General features: G+C 63.0%; 1 protein-coding gene across 1 annotated transcript in view; it reads left to right on the forward strand.

Annotated features, from left to right (window-relative positions):
* Positions 1-1,751: 1,751 nt before the first annotated feature.
* Positions 1,752-18,778, forward strand: part of HS6ST1 (heparan sulfate 6-O-sulfotransferase 1) — a 43,592-nt gene continuing 26,565 nt past the window's right edge. The window contains exon 1 of the mRNA XM_082630384.1: positions 1,752-2,592. Within this exon, the coding sequence (XP_082486510.1) occupies positions 2,066-2,592 (527 nt within the window). The 5' untranslated portion in view covers positions 1,752-2,065. The remainder of the gene's footprint in view (positions 2,593-18,778) is intronic.

Below are 18,778 nucleotides of genomic sequence, written 5' to 3' on the forward strand. Positions count from 1 at the left end.
AGATATGAGACATGTCTGTGCTCCTGCCTCCAGGGCCATAAAGGAAGCCTCCCCAAGCCTCAGCCAAAAATGGGGTCAAGTGACTGCAGACAGGCAGGTGGCTCCAGGCTCCCCACTGTGTGCCAGCCTCCACTCCTGGCAAGAATGGGTCATTGCTGGAGAAGTCTGAGCAAGCTACCCGCAGGTCTGCTGGGCCAGGTCCAGTTTTCAGGCAGCTAGAGGATGGGCGGGGGCTTTGGGGCCCTGGGTCACACTGGGGACTGGCCACCCTACCCCACCCCCGGTGGGCCTTAGGTCACCCTGTATAGTGTTCAGCGTGCTGCATCAGAGTGGAAATGCCTTCAGCCCTTTCTGAAAATTGCATGCTTCCCTCTTAGTTGGATTTTTGGGGTGTCAGTCGTTGGTTTTCCAGTTCTCCGGATTTGCTACCAGAAGGGATTTCTGGCATGATTTTATATATTTTCAACAGTTTAGTTGAAGTAGAATTGACAATATAAATGCTCACAAACCCTCCCCCCGCCCCCATGCTTTCAGGACCCACGACAGAACAGAAACCAGGGGAGCTCCTGACATGGGGTGACGTGGGCATTTGAACCCAGGCCTGGCAGCCGCCTGAGTCCAAAAACTAGGACCCAACCCAGCAGTGCGGGACACTGAGATTCTCAGCAGGTCATTTCTCACCCTGGCCCACCCCATTCCACGGCGGTGCCACAGCTTCTGAGCCCAGTCAGGGCCAGGCGGCGTGGGTTTCGGGGCTAATGCGGGGAGTGTGGCTCAGGGCCCAAGCTGGCAGGCGGGGGGCAGGCTGGGCTGGCGGGGGGCAGGCTGGGCTAACGGGGAGGGAGGCCCGCAGGGCTCAGGGGCACCACCGAGGATAGGAGAGGCCCAGGGCCGCTAGACCCTCTGACCCATCTACCAAAGCCAAAAGTTAATGTTTTTGTGGACCATCAAAATTTTAAATATTGGTTCAACTTTTTATAACTTTTTCATTGGGATCATAATAAACTTGCAGGGAAAAGCGCCCATTGACTGAAATTCCTTTTAAATAACGAAGGACTGCATAAAGCTGGCCTTTGCGGACACTTCTGCATCTCTCCACGAGGGGGGAGGGGGGAGGAGGGGGGAAGGGAAGAGGGGAGGGGGAGAGGAGGGGGAAGAGGGGAGGGGAGGGGAGGGGGGAGAGGAGGGGGAAGAGGGGAGGGGAGGGGAGGGGGGAGAGGAGGGGAACGAGGGGGAGGGGGAGGAAGGTCCCACCACTGCCGTGGGTCCCAGGCTCCCCACCCCCAACCCTCCCTCGTTCCTTCCCGACCCGCGCCCCGCCCCACGCCCCCAGATCCCACCAAGTCCATCCAGCCCGAGCCCCCTCGCGTTCGGATCTTGAGAGTGCCCAGCATGCAAAGCCAAGGCTTTCCCTCCCGTGAAGCGGTGAGGGGAACCCAAGCCCCAAGGCACCCACCGCCGCGAGCCCCTCCAGCACAGAAGGGCCGTCCGCGCCCCACTACACGTTTCTCCAGTCTCTCCCCACGCCTCTGAAGACAGAGATCAGTTCCTAGTCCTCGCTGCCCGCCTCGGAGCGGCCTCCCCAAGGCCAGAGACCTGCGTCCGGGGGCCAGGTACCGGCCTGCAGCCCCGGGGCTCTGGGGGCGGAGCCGCGGATCGACGCGGGCGGCGACGGCAAGAGGCGCGGCGGGGGCGGGCCGGGAGCGGGCCGGGGCGGGGCGGCGGCAGACTGCGGAGACGCGGCGGCGCGCGGGGCGGCGCAGAGCGTTCTCGGCGCGGCGCGGAGCAGAGCTGACCGGCGGGCGAGGGGCCGCAGGGGGAGCGGACCGGGCCGGAGCCGAGCCGGAGCTGAGCCGGGGTCGGGCCGCGAAACGGGGCCCGGGCGGGGAGCAGCCATGGCGCCGCGCAAGGCCGGGGCCCGCGCCGCTGCGGGCGGCCTGGGTGCCGAGTAGCCGGGCCGGAGCGCGGGCGGCGGCGGCGGCGGCGGCGGCGGAGGCAGCTGCGCCCGTGCCCCCCGCTCTCCAGGCCCCGCGCCCCGCGCCCGGGCCTCTGGCGATGGTGACACATGCGGCGGCGGCGCGCCGGCGGCAGGACCATGGTTGAGCGCGCCAGCAAGTTCGTGCTGGTGGTGGCGGGCTCGGCGTGCTTTATGCTCATCCTCTACCAGTACGCGGGCCCGGGACTGAGCCTGGGCGCGCCCGGCGGCCGCGCGCCGCCCGACGACCTGGATCTCTTCCCCACGCCCGACCCGCACTACGAGAAGAAGTACTACTTCCCGGTGCGCGAGCTGGAGCGCGAGCTGCACTTCGACATGAAGGGCGACGACGTGATCGTCTTCCTGCACATCCAGAAAACGGGCGGCACCACCTTCGGCCGCCACCTCGTGCAGAACGTGCGCCTCGAGGTGCCCTGCGACTGCCGGCCCGGCCAGAAAAAGTGCACCTGCTACCGGCCCAACCGCCGCGAGACCTGGCTCTTCTCCCGCTTCTCCACGGGCTGGAGCTGCGGGCTGCACGCCGACTGGACCGAGCTCACCAACTGCGTGCCTGGCGTGCTGGACCGCCGCGACCCCGCCGCGCTGCGCACGCCCAGGTGAGCGCCCGCAGCCGGCCGCGCCGTCGGCCCGGGACGGCGGGGTGCCTGCTCGCGGCCGCTCCCCCGGGCCCGGCCCTCGCCGGGCGGACCTGCGCCCACCCTCGCTCCCTGCCCTCTTCTTCTGCCCTCTTGGGGACCCCACTCGCCGCGGCCCTTCTGGATCCCCTCCTGATCTCAGGGCGTCCGAGCCCCCAGTGGGTCCGCCGCGGTCCGCCGCTCGAATCCCGCTCTCACCTCCTTCTCTGTGCCTCTTTACTTTTCCGCATCACCCGGCGGGCTGCGCGGAGCCTGGGCTTCCCGGGGTCACCGCCCCCTGCCCGCGGCCCGTCACCTGTCGTGACCCAGCTCTGGGTCCAGGCTGGCCTGTGTCGTCGGGCGGGAAGACGGGTTCCTGTGCGAGTGTAACCCACCTGGAGTGCTCGCTTTCCTGCGCCGCTCTCACGCCCAAATCGGAAGTGAGAGAAGTGAGGTGCCTCTCCCCCTGCACCTGCGGGGCCCCCGGCCCACCAGCCTGCCTCGAGAGGGCTGGGGAGGAGCTGCCAGGGAAGGGGGCTGGCTCTGACGTGCCCGAGTGTGCAGGTAGAACAAAGGCCCGAGTGTCCCCTGGGGCTGGGGCCAGGGAGAAGGCAGTGCTGCCTGCCCCTGCGAGTTGGGCCAGAACCAGGCTCAAGCTCGCTCTGAAAGAAGAGCAGACGGAGGCCTAGGGCAGGTTGGGGGGAGCTGAGCTGGGTGGGGGCACCTATGCAGCCAGGTGCCTTCCCTGGGGGCCCCCATTACTGTGGAGGTTGGGAGCACAGGGCTGACCTGTGTTGGGGGACAGCTCTCCAGGGAAGCGCATTGTAGCCAGAAACACTCTCTCTCTCCCCACGGTGCTGGGTTTCCAAGGGTTAAACTTGGGAATCTTTTTCTCCTGTTCACGTGGGTGCCCTGCGGGGCCTTCTCCCCGAGATGCCTGGGCTGGGAAGGTCCTGAAAGGAGGTCTTCTTGTCGGCCTTTTGTTTATCTTCATCGTTTGCCTTAAGAGTGCGGTCACGGGCAGGATGGGCGTCGGGGCGCTGTGTGACCCGTGTAGCTGAGTTCCTCACTCCAGGGTCGAAGGTGCAAGGTCTCGGTGTGTCTGGGTGATGAAGCTTTGGTATCTGGCCAGCTCAGAGCTCTCCCTGCTCAGCCTTTCAGTCGTTCTCCTGTTGTCTTTCCCAGATGGTTAGGAAATTGGGGCCATAGAGCTGCGGGGTCGTGGGGGGAGTGTCTTCCCACTTTCCCTTGGCTGTCCCCCCACCAACAGTAGCTCCCAGCCTGAGAGGTGATGTGCTGGGTGCCTTAAGGCTACATGGCCACCAATCGGCCTGTCCAGGGGCCCTTGAAGCATTGCTTCCTGCCCAGCACTTGGTCTGATCTGCATAGATGCACTTTCCTGGCCTCGTACCATCCCCTCACCCCCTCGCTCCTCGGTGTCCTGTCACTCTGTGCTAGACTGAGCTGGGCCTGGGGGCTTGCAGCCACTTGCCCATCTATCCTTCTGCCCACCAGGGCTGCAAGCCCCCGGAACTGGGCACTAAGCAACCCACAGAAGCCCAGGTGGGCACCTCTCTGCCTGCAGGAGTCGGGGTGTGGAGGGCGGAACGGTCCTGTCTGCCAAAGGCAATTAAGAGAGCTGGGAGGGGAGAGGGTGCAGACCTCGCTCTAGGCGCTGCCGAGGGGCCTGAGTCAGGCTTGCCAGCAGACGTGGCCTCGACCCTCGTTTGCCACCAGGACACTCGTCCTACAGCCCCACCTCCTGAGACTGATTTTCTCTTCGGGTCACCAGGGTAAAGGGCCCCTGGCGTCCCTTCTCCAGAGTCTGTCCACCAGAGCAGGAGGCCCCGCTGCCCCTACAGACAGGCACGGAGGAAATGGGGAAGCAGCCAGGGCCGCCGGGTGCTGCACGAGGGTGGGTGCATGTGGCAGGGGTGGAAGACTCCGTGCGTGGTCCGCGTGCATGGTCAGCCGTGGCTCCCTCCCTCTGCAGTGGGGAAGTTGCTGAGCTCAGCAGCTGCCGGCCGTGGAGGAGGGGTTTCCAGGGTTCTCGGGAGGCCCGCCCTCTGCCGTCCGCTGGAGGAGTGGGCTGTGCCACCAGGCAGGTGACAGAGCCTTGCCGGCCTTGCATGGCGCTCTCGCCGCCTCTCCTTTCAGTTCTGGTCCAGGCGCTAGGTTGATGGCATTTTTAAGGAGCTTCCTGGAGGGGCCAGGGTAGTCTTGGCTTTGTGTGTTTACAAGCCTGTGTGCTCCCCTAGTCGGGCTGGGCCAGAGCGCTGGGGGTTCAGGAGGCAGCTCCCCCATCTGCCCAGGGACCCAGCACCCAGAGGGACGGTGGCAGTGCCCAGCCCCCATGGGATGCCTGCTGTCGGGTGGTGCCTGGTTTCAGGAGACTCGGGTGTCACCCTTGCCCTCTTCCCGCCCTCCCCAGGGCCCTGTGGTGGTGGAGCGGCCACCTGGCTGGTGAACTGAGGAGTGACATGGCACTTTGGAGTCTGGGCCTGGGCGAGAGCCCTTTCTTCCTCCTCTCCGGTCCCCAGGGCCAGCCACTTTGGGGGCTCGGGGTGGGGGGCGAATGTCTTCCCGCTGTGAGGTATGCTTCTAGAATCTCTCCACCAAGCTTCTCCCAGCTCGTGGTGCTGGCGTCCGCAGGGCTTTGGGGCCTGCGGTGCGGGGAAGTGAGGCTTTTAACGGCTCCTGTGCCCACCCCACCCCCACCCCCCCCACCCAACGACGTCAGCCGGGGTAGTTCTGAGATGGGCATGCATCGAGGTGACAAATGGAGATGGACAGGTTTCCAGCGTTTTGCTGGAATATGGTTTGGAACCTGCAGCATCTGTGAGTGCTTCTTGGCATGGAAGAGAGGAGCAGGTGTGTGAGCAAAGCACTGGCAGGTCCCTGTTTCGTCCTGTATCCAGCAAGGGAGCTGCCACACCTGCTGGCATCTGCCAGGAATGCTTGTAAGGCCCCCGGGGAGGCCTGGCCTCAGGCAGGCGGCCGACCGTTGCCAAGGGCCACTTTGGTTAGAGTGTGCCAGTGCCCCACGCTGCCATTCACCTCGTAGGGTCGGGATGGTGCTCCTAAGGTCCAAAACGTTCCTCCTTCCTGTTCCCGTCGGCCTGAAAGAGACGGAAGAGGAGACACAGTTAGGGTCTTGCCTCGGTTGCCCTGGAAATGTCCCTAAAATCGTGTAGGCTTCATCTGAAGCTGCAGAGGGCATTTGGGACCCGAGTACGGCTTCCGGGCCACCTTCGTGGGGTCCTCTCTGCAGGTGGGCCCCCAGCATCCTTGATCTCAGCCGGCAGAGGCTGTGCTTCCTCGTGGGAGGAAGGAGTCTTAGTGTCCGTCCTGCGGCCGCACTCTGGTCGCACACCCTCTCTCCACCATCCCGAGTCCCGTCTGGTTTCAGAAATCTGCCGGTGCTGCCAGCTGAGCCTGTGCCGCCCTCAGCGCAGCACGCCCTCCTCCCTCCCACTGCGCAGCCAGCTGCTCCTGTCACTTCAGCCTCAGCTTTGCTGCCCCTTCCTTCAGGAAGCCTTCCCAGATAGCGCCCTGTTGCCTTAGGTGCCCTTGGCCACTCTCCATCTGCCATCCTGGCATGTCCACGGCATGTTGGCGCAGGCCGGAGCCCGAACGGGTGCTGCCTACATGGGGCACCAACAAGAACGTTCACCTCTTGGTCCTGCAGCTTCTCCGGGAGCTGCAGTCAGCGCGCCCTTCCCACATGTGTTCTGTGGTGAGTCAGGTTCAGGAAGACAGTCTTGAGTGCAGTGCTGGTCCCAGAGAACCTCAGGGGCTTCTCAGTGGGCCCAGACAGGTTAGCTTGGAGCATTCCTATAGCACCGGACAGCTTGGCTTCACAATCACATCCTTGTGTGCAACTAAGGGACAAAACCTGCATTTGCCTGCAGTGGGGCACATGTTACCCAGAGCACATGACAGGGACCAGTGAACAGGGCCCGGCCACCTGAAGGGATCGCCCGGAGAGGTCTTGGGTTGAGACGGAAGGAATCTAAGGTCAAGAAATTCAGAGTTAGATTTTCTTTAAACACGAACAGACAACCAAAAAACCTCTTCTTTTTAAGCAATTACGTGAGAAGACAAACTTTCAAATGACTTACCGGCGATCGTTTTAAATGATGCCCTGGCTTGTGAAATCATCAGGCTCTACAACTCATGTTCTCCTCAAAGCACCACAGAACTTGCAAGACCAGGGCTTCCTGTCCTCCTAGGCGCTTCCCTTATAAAACCCAGGGCAGTGCAGAGTGGGCTGGACACGGTGCAGGGGCTTGTGTGCCCCCCGGGTCAGAGAGCCTTCCCGGTGGGTGCAGCTCCCAGCCCTGGGGCCCGGGGCTGCTAAAGCCCCTGGTCTTTGTGGAATCAGTCAGGGTCTCTTTCTCAGTGGCAGGACTGAGAGGTTTGGCTGCTGCCCTGGGAGAGTGGCAGGCCATCAGCGGGGGCCTGGCTTTGTCATCCTTAAGGGACCCTGCGTCTTTTCGTTTCATATTCTTTTCATTTTTGTTATGAAGTAATGACTGTAGTAGATAATGGGCAGTGAAGTATAAAAAAGGAAAGTTACTGTATTCTCTATGCATCCCTTTTCTTTTTATTATAATTGGAACTATAACGTAAATTGTCTACAGATGTTATTCTGTGTCATTAAAAACAATAATTTAGCGGCTACAGGTGACTCACCTCTGGGTGCACCATAGTTGGTTCTCCTCTGGTGTTGAATATGCAGATTTCCCGTTTCTGGTTCCTGTAAGTAGCGGCGCGGTGGACATCCTTGTACATAAAGTGTTTTTGCATACCCCTGACTTCCTTTGGAAATTCCTAGGTGTGGAATTTCTGAGTGGAATGGTCTGAATGTTTAAATGCTCTCAATGTAAATATTAAATTACTTTACACCTTATTTTGTAGCCAAGTATGGTATTTGAGTACTCACTTCGTTGGTATTCGATACTGTTCTGGGTTTAAAGAGTTTACTTTCTTCAGTGAGCAAACTGTCTGTATCTGGTTTTTATTGAAAAGTCCCGCCTGACAAGTGCACCCTTGAGGGTGGCCCATCACTTTGGCGGGGGGTGGACAGGGCTGTACCCAGCCACCCTGAATGCCAGCCCGTCTGGTCACAGATGTGTGCATTTCACCCCTGCCCAGAGCGGAGGTGCAGTTCTCTGCCATCTGGGGCCAGAGGGGAGGGGTGAGCGGCCACGGGGGCCTGAGTTGGGGGAGCCAGGGTCACAAACGGAAGGGCGCAGACAGGAGGTTGGCTCTTGTCCCCTGAGTGCTCTGCGGGTACTTGGAATGGGCTATCTCATTTCCCCCTCCCCACTTCCACAAAGCACGTGTGACAGTTGTGCCCATTTTCCCCGCAAGGAAGTCAAGGCCCAGAAAAGTTAGGAAGCTGACATCCCGACGTCTGTCCGTCCTATGGCCCGTGTGCCCTCCCCCTTGGTGCCCCCAGCTGGGAAGACCAACCTCGGTGAGAACCGCCACCAGCCACCAGCTGTCGCGTCTGTCCCGCCCGGGGCAGAAGGGCTCCCGAGACCCTGGGCGGACACGGGCGGTTTCACGTGCAGATCTGGGTAGTCGGTGGATTGGAGAACACCTGGCAGTCTTCGCCCCTGCGGTAGCAAGACGGGACTCAGGCCACATCCTTCTGGCTCTGGCAGAGCAGCGCAGGAGGGGCTGCGGGAGGCGTCGGCGCTGCTGACAGCGGAGAGCAGGTGAGGCTCAGGGGCTGCAGGCAGAGCGGGGCCCGCGCCTCCTGCCGCCCCTCCTGGGTGACCGGGTCCTTCTCAGGTGGTCCTGGTCCTGCAGCTGCCAGCCCCACCCCCAGCCCTGCCGGAAGGGCTGTGGAATTCAGGCCAGGACATGATTTAGCTGATCTGCGGGGAGGACGGGAAGGGGAGGGGGCACGTCTGACAGGGGGTCTCCCTGGTGGGCACTTAGAGCCGTGTGGATGCGTCTCGTGGCCGACCCGCTCTCTCGTCTTCCCAGGCCCGTCCTTTGGCCTCGCTGGCCGGCACTCGCAGGTGGGCAGGCGCGTTTGCAGGGTCTCCATCTCTCAACCCTCTTACTCCTGCTTTTTCCAGAACTCAGCGGGCTCTTTCTCTTCCTGTTACATTTTTGCTGTCAGTTTGGTTTGGGGGTTTTGGGGGGGAGGGGAGGATGTTATGCAGAAAAAAGGTCCTAAGCACAAAAACAGGCAGGCACGCGAGTGGTGACAGCAGGAGGTGTGACCTGTGGCGTCGGAGGGATTTGGAGGAGGCACCTCCGCGTGGGGTTTTGCAGGATCCGTAGGAGTAGAGACGGGAAGCAGCGCTCTGGAACCACGGTGACTCGCGTCGTCTGAGACCCGCAGCCAGTCACAGGGACAGATGGTAACAAGAGGGCAGTGGGGACAGGGAGGCGGTGTGCGTGGACAAGGGCCCTCCCAGAGGCCAGGGTGTCCAGTCTGTCCCCGAAGGCAGGCCTGTCACTTTCTGGCTGTGGGACTTGTGGCCTCATCTCTCTGTTCCTCCCGGGGTAAAATGTCCCCTTCCTGGTGTGGTGTTGTCCCAAGTCCCCAGCTTCTAGGCCCTGTTATTTTGGAAAAGCATTGCATGGCCACATCCACACACCAGAGAGCTAACAAGCTGCTCTGAGGCTGCCTGACCCGGGTGGGCACTGTTGGAGGGCATCAGGGTCAGTGGGGGGCTGGGCCCAGGGAGGAGGTGTCCAGCCGCTGGAGACCGCACACATCCTACCCCAGCCTTGGTTTAGACCTGGGGTCTCTCTTCCTAGATGTGGGAGCAGAAACCAGCCAGAGCAGCCCTGCTATCCCACTGCCAGCGAGGCCCCCGGCCAGGCTCCTAGCCGGCTCTGTGGGTGCTGGCAGCTTTGCTGAGGACACGCAGCCCCACGGCTGGCCGGCGGCCTTTCCCTGCAGCGCTGCCTGCGTCCGTGTCTCTGGAGGCTCCTCCAGGACAGCTGGACTGTTTGGAGGCCCCGCCCCACCCTAGCTGTCGGTCTGTTCACTCGCTCAGCCAGGCACCCAGGGTCTGGGGCCTCGGCTTACCAGGGGCTGCCTGCAGGGACTGACACACCCTGAGTTCTGCAGGACCTCCACAGGAGCTCCTGGGCCCTCTCTGGGTGCCCGGGGCTCAGGCTCTGGGGCAGGGCGGAGGCGCGTGGGGACTTGGCTCTTGGGTTCCTTCCGAGAAGCCCAGGCAGCAGCTCTGGGCCCCAGCAGGCCCGACTGGGAAGCAGAGGAGGAGAGAGGAGCCCCGGCAGCCTCTCTCACCTTGTGTCTGGAGCCAGTGGGTCTCATGGGCACAGAGGAACAGCCCTCTGAGCCTCAGTTTCCCCATCTCTAAAATGGGGATGTGGAGCTTGTCATTTGGTTCTGTGGAGAAACCCAGTGTCCTGTTACCCATGACCTCCTGTGACTTCCTGGGCCCTCCGGCCCCAGTTTGTGTCCGTGTCCTGTTGGAGCTGTAGCCACTCGTAACCCCGTAGAATTCTGCAATCCAGGGGTGAGCGCAGGCCTCACTGCCCAGGGGTGGGGCCCAGGTCCTCACCTGTATGGGGGCGGCTGTCAGCAGCTTCCCTCAGCGCAGAGGGAGGGAGGGGGTGGGCCTGGGGCACTGTGAGAGAGTCTGGCCTCCCGGCCGCCCATGAGCCTCTGTCACATGGGTAAAAGGCCCCGGGGTCGGGGTAGGGGGTGGGGCATCAGAGCACATCAGTAATTGTCTGGAAGGGTAGTAACTAGAGAAATTAAAACTCTGGAATTAATTGTTTACAAAGCTGTAGAGTTGAAGGAAGTCAGTGGTGCGGGGGACCCACCCCCTTGGTCACAGGCAGCAGCTGGGACCCCAGCCTCTCTGCAGGCCAGGTACCTTCACAGAAGTTGTGCTCGCCTGACGCACCAGGGTGGACACCTGAGCTCCTGAGTCAGACCCGTCTGGGTTCCCTGCTCCCCTCCTGTACACGCGTGATACTCGGAGCCACGTTTTCTCGACCTGCCTTGTAGAGCCGTGGGAGGACTCGCGGGACATGCCGGACGCCGGCAGGTGGTCAGCTCGGTAAGGTTCTCTCCACCCTCCGTGATAAGGAAGGACAGAGGTCACCTCTGGGCCACCCAGCAGTGAGGGAGCACAAGCAGCAGGCGGCCAGGCCCAGCCTTAGCCCGGGAACCCTGTCTGTGTACCAGGAGTGGTGGAGGGGGCCCAGACTTGGAGCCGCACCAGCCGGGTTGAATCCCGGTTCTGCCACCTGCGAGCTCTGTGACTTCTGTGCCTCGGTTTTCCCATTTGTGAAATGGGCGTAGTGACAGTGCCTGTCTCATAGGTAGGAGCTTGCAATTATGCCTTGTTGCTGGGGACTCCTTTTTTTTTTTTTTACAAGAGGCTACAGTGCCTCCCCTCTCTCCGGGGACAGGGCAGAGCCCTTCAGAGCCAGCTGGGAGCTCGGCTCCTGTCCCCACTCTGAGTTGGTCCGCTCAGGGGTCAGCAGGGCACTTCCCTGGCAGCAGCTGAAGTCTTGGCACTTGGCTGGGAGGCCAGTGACGTCCACAAGCGTCACTGGCCTTCCAACATGATGGCCTGGGGTGTGCTGTGTTTCGGCCCCGGGGGTCTCCTGCTCACCCCAGGCTGTGGCATTGAGGACCCCCTGTTCCTTCCCGCCTGTGCCCACTTGACAAAAGGGCTCGTTCGCTCCCCAGATCTCCAGAAGGCCCCTGCCTTCCTGTAATCATGGCCTGTGGGGACAGTGCAGGTTGGTCCTGCTGTGTGGGCAGCTTGCCCGCCTCCCCCTCTGAGGACCTGGAGACCCAACCAAGAAGAAGTCAGTGGTGAGGGGGGGAGGGGCAGCAAAGCCAGGTGGGTCCCACAGCATTACTCCTCTCCCCTCCCCGGGCCCCCGTGTGCCCCGGCCCTGGGCTGTGGTCACCCACCCACGGGCGTCGACGGGAGGGGAGCGGCAGGCAGCTCGTGTGCTCACGTGCTGTCTGCCATGAGCTGGGCCGCCAGCACCTCCGCCCCTCCCCACCACCGTGTCCCCTGCCTCCTCTTTTATGCTTTCACTCACGGCAAACACATGTATCCCTTGAACAGCACACAGCACCGTTGGGTGTTACACACTGTACTTGACCTTCTACTCCTTGCTTCCTTCACTGGGCCTTGTTGTTGAGATTTATCTGTGTTGGTCCATGACACGCATATTTAATTCATTGACTGCTGGGTTGGTCTAGACACATCTTTTTTCCTGGGCTTTGTTCTGAGAGCAGACGGGAGGCACGTTTCACAGACCAGGTGATGGCGACCGGGCTTGCCCATCCTCCCCCCGTGCCCCTCGGAGTGGAGCGAGGGAGGGCTGTCCCTCCTCAGCTCTGCCAGTGCTCTCCAGACAGGCTGCACTGGCACACACACACACACCCGCCCCAGCCATGCCTGAGGTCCCCACCATTTGGCCTGTCAGGTGCCGCCATTTCGGCAGAGCCAGCAGCCAGGAGCTGGTCCGCTATGGTCTGAGCACATGTTTCTTTTCCCCTAACTGGGTGAGACGGGCATCCTGTTGTGTGGTTACTGGCTGCTGAAGTTTCCTCCAGCTGCTTAGCTGCTCACATCTTTGGGCTGTTTCTCTCCGAGAGGTGGCTTGTCTGTATCCTGGTATGAAGTTCTGTGCGTGGTGTGCTCGGCAGGCATCTCCTCTTGACTGTCCTTCCCCTGCCTGTGGGTCTGGGCATTTGGTTTACCGGCGCCTGTACTGGGACGGGCTGGGTGGGCCAGGCATGCCCTTGCCCTTCAGCCAAGTGCACGTGCAGCGGGGGAAAGGGAGCGTGCCTGCTGACCTCTGAACCCCTCTGGGACGCCCTTGTGCTGGGGGATCAGCCAGAGGCCCGGAAGGTTGAATGAGTGGACAGGTGGCCGGCTGACCGGCCAGCCTCCCTGCGGCAGGAGCGCCCCCAGGGCCTTCCTCAGAAGCCCTGAGGAGTGCCCAGGGCACCAACTGCACAAGCCCAGAAAGCCAGACAAGTAGGCAGGCCCCCTGCTGCATCTCACTCCCATCAGCCCTGGTTTGTTGAGTTGGAAGAAAGGATCCTGCAGCCAAAACCAGAGCCTGCAGCCCACTGCTGTAAAGTCATGGGCCCTCCCTTCCCCTCCTGATGGAAATCTGGGCAGGGCTTTCGCAGAGTGAGGCCTGCCTGTGTCACGCCCCAGCCGGGTGCCTGGTCCCCCACCTGCAGCAGTCCCCCAGGGCTTAGCCCTGCATGGCCCTCCTCTGGAACAGAGCTTCCTGCATCCTCCTGGAAAGGCACATGGGGGCAGGGCAGCCTTGGACCGCAGCAACCCCTCCCCCCGCCAGGCCCCACTTGGCCCCACATTTGCAGCATTTGCCCCTAGACCCCCTCCCCGACCCGGCCTGGGAGGGGTGGCCCGTAAATCACCGTCCGTCTGAGAGTTAGCTCCTGCCAGGGTTCCCAGGGCCCCAGGAAGAAACAGCACGCATTTGTGGCCCTTGAGCAGTGGGTGAGCATCTCCCCTCTGCCTTGCGAGCTTTAAAGGCTCACTTGTAAATATTTACTTCCCTGGAGTGCTGGTGTCCTTGGAAAACGAGGACCTGCAAACACAGAGGTTCTGTGTTTGCATCAGTGCGACAGGAAGTGGGGTCGGGTGTCGTCCCAGAGCAGTGAGGGTTTTCTGTGAGTCCTGGGTCACGTTCCCTGTTAGGGAACCTGACCCTGGCCGGGGAGGGAGGGGCTGGGGAAGGCTCCGGTCTCTGTGCGCCCCACTTACAGGGTGCTGTGCACCGTGCTGGGGGCGGGGTGAGCAGGTGTCCTCGCCCGGAGGACACAGTCTGGGAACAATAAGTGGCCGTGACCAACAGCCACACTGGGTGCCAGGCCTTCCTCACTCCCACCTCACTGGCAGGGCCCCGCTCTGCAGATGAGGAAACCGAGGCTCCGAGAGCCTAAGTAACTTGTCACCACGGTCACACGTGGCAGAGCTGGGATTCATACCTGGCCTGTGGTCCCAGGGTTTCCTGTTAAGCCCTCCCCATGACAGGGAGCGGGCAGGGTCCCCCAGGAGGGGAGAGCCAGGTGTCGTCACCCAGGCGTAGGGTTCAAGCTCGCCACGCTGCCTGCCTGCGCAGGAGGGTGTCGTGGCTGCTTGGAGGGTGGGCTTTCTCAGCAGCCCAAGATGGTACAGGGTCCCGGGGTGGGGCCCGAGTGACCACTGACCCCCTCCTCCTTGGGGCCCCGCTGCATGAGTGGCCGCCCGCCGGAAACAGCCGAGCCATTAGGTCTGACGTGTCACTCCCCAGGGGGGAGGGGATCGAGGCCGGTGGAACCAGGGCAGGCAGAGCAGTTGGTCTCCCAGGGGTTTGCAGGTTTCTGATGTCGCCTGTGAGGAGGGGCCCTGCTGGGCAGGCGTGGAGCTGGGAAGCAGGTGGGCCGTGGAGTGAGAGCGCACTTCCCACCTGCCCGGGGCACCACGGCCTCGCCTGCCCAGCCTCACGGCCTTGCCACCGTGCTCGTCCCTAGCCTCTGCACCTCTGTCCCGCAGGAGAGGCCGCAGCTCGGGCACGTGCCAGCACCCTCCATTCCCTCAGCGAGCGGGTCGGCAGGCGAGCAGGTCCGGGCACCGTGTTTTGCTCAGACAGGTCCAGACGGGAGGCTGCTTGGTGGCCCACAGCATGGACCCTGCAGAAGTTGAGGGCCGACCGAGCCCTGCTTTCAGACCAGCATCCCACAGTCAGAGAGCCCAGGCCTGGGGGGAGAGCCCTGTTCCTTTGCTTTCCTGGAAGCTTGGCTCGCAGAGCGCCCAGCGGGAAACATCGTTTTTATCAAATCGGAGGCAGTCACGTTTTAGCCAAGTGGGTCAAAGGCAGGCAGTGGGGCTGGTGGCGGCCTCCCCCGGGCAGGAGCAGACCCCTGTCCTCAAGCATCGGGTCGAAAGGAGGCCCGGCAGGCGTCAGGTGGGACTCGCCACGGGGCACGGAATGCACGCCAGGCCCACAGAGGCCCAGGACATGCGTGCTAAGGAGGCTCCTCGCTCCCTTGACCCGCCCAAGCCACAGGACACTCGAGCACCCCACAGTAGCCGTCCTCAGGGCCAGCGCTTCCCATGAGACCCTCTCTGGGCGCAGATCAGTTGAGAGGAGTTGACACAGCTCCCCATGGGCCGAGAGACCCCCCAGGCAGCGGGGCGGGGGCCATGCTCACCCGGCAAGGCTGAGGGAGCCCCAGCAGTCCCTCTCGCCCTCCCGCAGCCTGAGCCCTGCTGCCTTTGGTCACCTGTCCCTCTGCTGGTCAGGCCAGCGGAGGCCTGAGGTGGTGCCGGCCGTGGAGGGGCCGTCCCGGAGCTGCTGGGGGCGCTGACTGGCCCCAAGGAGGGCCGGAGACGGGCTGGCGGGCAGGGGTGGCGGCCTCCTGCAGAGCCGTGCTATTCCGCGTCTCTGCCAGAGGAAATGCCCTTCGGAGGGTCGGTGTGTTAGCGCAGAGCCTGGGGGCGGTGGCCTGCGCCGTGTGTGGCGCTTGGTCGCTGGCCTCCCCCAGGTTCAAGGCCATGGCTGAGTGTGTCCCTGGGACTCAGCTGGCCCTGGCCTCCCCAGCCAGAACCACTCAGAGGTCCCAGCTGGCCCTGGCCACAGAGCTGGCACACGAGCCTGAGCCTTGGGGGCCGGCAGCTGTTGCCTGATGAGCTAGCACAGAAAACCCCAGCCTTGACCGCCCGGGGCTCTGTGCATGGACCCCTCTGAGTCTTTTTACATTTCTTTAGTGGGTTTTGATGGAGCCCTCACTCTGTGCAGTCTCCAGAAGGACACTGGTGTGGGATCCTGGCCCCCAGCCCTCCCTTCCAGGGCCACCCAGCTGTGTCTGCAATGGGTGCCCAGCTGTATCTGACAGGCAGCCAGGTGTGGGAGGGCCTGGGGGTCGCGGCATCTGGCATCTCCCTTGGGTTGTACTTGCAGCCCCCCTTGAGTTCCCGGGGCAGTATAAGGGCCTTGGCCCCTCGGGTGGTGACTCTGCCGTCTGTCGGCCAGGCCTTGCTCTGGTTTTCTCCAGGTGACATCAGGTCGGGGTCCCCTCACACACACCCTGCTCTGCCCCGGTCTCGGTGCATCCTGGACCCCCAGTCACTCTGCCGGCCTCTGGGTACTTGGCCCTGGCTTGCGGGGACCAGTGGGCACAGGTACTGTCCCAGGTGCGCTGAGAGGTAGCCCCACTCTTCTCCTGTTACCGGTGGGGAAGCAGAGGTACGGAGAGGTCAGGTGACTTGCCAGAGGTCCCGTGGCTCAGGCAGCAGATCCGAGTGTCCTGGAGCCCCGTCTGTACCACCCACACCTCTGGCTGCAGCTGCTTGGCAGTTGTCTTTCTGGAGCCAGTCCTCAGAGAGGGGGCGGTGCTCTGGTGGGCCGCCAGTCCTGCCCCAGGGAGCAGCGGCTTACCGACTTACCGAGGGAAGGAGGGCCATCACAGGAATGCAGCCAGCATCCTGACAGAGTCAGAGGGCGCCCAGAGGCAGCCCGGTCGGCCCCACGTGCAGCAAAAAGGAAGCTCAGGGTTGTGGAAAATTTAGTGCTAGAGCTGAAAACTATTTAAATATTTGCCTTCCGTTCTTTCTTCCTACAACAGAAGCACATACCGTAGCTCGGGAGCTGGCCCAGGAGTCATGGGGCCCAGATGGGGCGTCCTCCTCTTGCGCCTCTCTGGGGAGGCCTCGCTCGGAAGCAGCAGCGCCAGCTTAGAGTGTGGGCCTGGCTAGAAGCCTCCGTGCTGCGGCCCCACTGTGCGCGGTGAGGGGCCATGCAGTCTGGCAGCCCTCCGGGTTCCCGGGTGCCGGGTGAGCGTTCCTGAGAGATAGGATTGCCTTCGTGGGTCAGGCGGGAGTGTTTTCCGATCAACTGGGGCTCGACGTTATCCAGGGAGAGGATGGTGGGCACGTGGAGGGCTGGCACCCTGCCCCCTGCCCTGCCCCACCCTCAGGCCCAGCTGGGACCTCTGAGTGGTTCTGGCTGGGGAGGCCGGGGCCAGCTGAGTCCCGAGGACACACTCAGCCATGGTTTCCACTGGTGTTGGAGGATGCCATGGGGGCCAGGCTCTGGCGGGCAGGGCCACGGCCTTGAACCTGCACACGTGTCCCCGAGGTGGGAACGAGCGCCTCCACCTCGGTCCTGTGCACAGACGGTGCACACGACTGGCAGCTGCTGGTCCGACGCCCGCTGAGTCTCCACCCGGCTCCCAGCCCCTCCTGCCCCGACGCCTGCTGTGTGTACCACCAGGGTAAAGCTGACAGGCCGCCGCCATGGGGAGCGTGCCTTGGCCCCAGCTCTAGTTTGGAGGCCTTTTTTGAGATGTCTGCTCCACGTCAGGCCAGCCACAGCCCATCCTCCACCGCCCAGAGCAGCGGCCTTGGGCTGGGGCTGGACTTCCTCAGGGACATGGGGTCCCCTCCCCAGGGAGAGGGCCGGGTGAGGGGCCCGGGGGGCCTCTCCCGGGGCTGACCCCAGGCTGCATGAGGCACCCACACTGCCACGCAGCCACCCCACCTGTTCCCAGGCACACGCCCGCGCACACTCCCGGCAGCAGCTTGCACTGTGTGGGGCAGCGGTGACCCAGAAACGTCCTGGAACAAGAATCCTTTCTTCCTTACAAGCGGTTGGCACTTTGAGACATTTCCTCCCCTGTGAAATTCCTTCCCGCTAGCCCCCTTTAAGAGCCGAGTGATTTTTCCACCCTGTGGCTGGGCCACGCCTTCATCCCTGCCACCTGCGAACAGGCCAGGACATCAAGGAGACGTGTGTTCATGGGAAATTCGCTGTTGTTGCAGAAGTGCGGGCAGGGGGCAGCCTGGAGCTGAGCGCTCAGCCCCCTGCCCGCAGAGAGCCGGGAGGGCCGGGCCCTGGGCTTTGCAGGAGGCTGTCGTGGGGTGGAAGACCAGACTCCTGGTCTGGACCTTGGCTTCCTGCCTTCTTCCTCCTGGCCTCCCAGGAGGAGGGAGCCTGGCTGATGACAATGACAGAAGTCCTGGTTTCTCGGGCACGCGTGACGGCACGGGACACGAGGTAGGGGCAGGCCTTGGAATTAGCGGCGGAAACTCTGGGTCAAAATCTTCCTTGAGGGGGTCCCTGGAGAAGTCCCCCCCATTTTGGGGAAGGTGTGAAAAAGGAGGGGGTCCTGGAGTCCGTTTGCCAGGCAGAGCCGGGCAGAGCTCACCTGGCTGGGGTCTGATGTCCTGTTGGGTGTGGATAGGAAGAGGCCAGCAGGACCCCTGGCCGAGCCCCCACCCCCCGCCCCAGCCTCTGCCTGGCAGATGGGCAGTGTTTGCAGGGCCGGGGGCGGGTGAGAGGCCATGAGTTTCTGTCCACCATAGCCGCCCCCACCCCGCCCCTTGTTGGACTCTGTCCCGACAACCGGGCTCCCTCAAGACAGGCTTGGGCCACCATGACTCTTTGCTGAGAGGACCTGGCACAGAGTAGGTCGTGACCTTCAGAGACAGCCTAGCTCAGGCCCCCTGTGTTGTGGCCGGGCAAGTGTGACCAGTCTATGCCTCGGTTTCCCCATCTGTAAAATGGGGCCCGTGCTGCTCTCTCCGATGCCCCTGGGGGTGGGAAGTGCGCCCTGCTGGGGTGCCTGGCGCCCAAAGAGGGCCCCAGAGGAGAGGGCACTGCCCGCTGTCCCTCCTGTCCACCCTCGTGTCCCAGGTCTGAGATCAGGGAATCCTAAAAGGACCATCCGTGGTTTCCCCGTCGCCCTGGGCTCACGGTCTTTGTCGCGTTGACTCCGTGTGTTTGTCGAGAGCTCTGGGGGGGCCGGCGGGGCAGAGGCCTGGGGGCTGCTGCCAGTGAGCCCCACCTCACGGGCGGGTGGGGCTAGGGTCCCTGGCATCGGCGTGGAGTGTAGGGGGTGGCTGCGTGCCCCTGTCCCCACCAGGCGAGGCAGGTGCTTGCTGCGCCCCTGCTGTGTCTGGCCAAAGAACAGAAGCAGGGCTCTCGGCCAGGTCATGCCTGCGGCTGGTGCCCTGGTCTCGTCTTCGGTCCTGTCACCGCCCCCCCATCCCCACCCCGAGAGAGCTGAGGGAGTTCCCCACCCACCGTGGTGGGGACCGGTTTAAACCAGGCAGGCTCCATTTGTTACCCCATCACTGCGGGTCCCCTGGAGCGGCTGTACCCTGAGGAGGGC

The sequence above is a fragment of the Mesoplodon mirus genome (genome assembly GCF_964341445.2).
Source record: "Mesoplodon mirus genome assembly, chromosome: 8".
Classification (NCBI taxonomy): Eukaryota; Metazoa; Chordata; class Mammalia; order Artiodactyla; family Ziphiidae; genus Mesoplodon; species Mesoplodon mirus.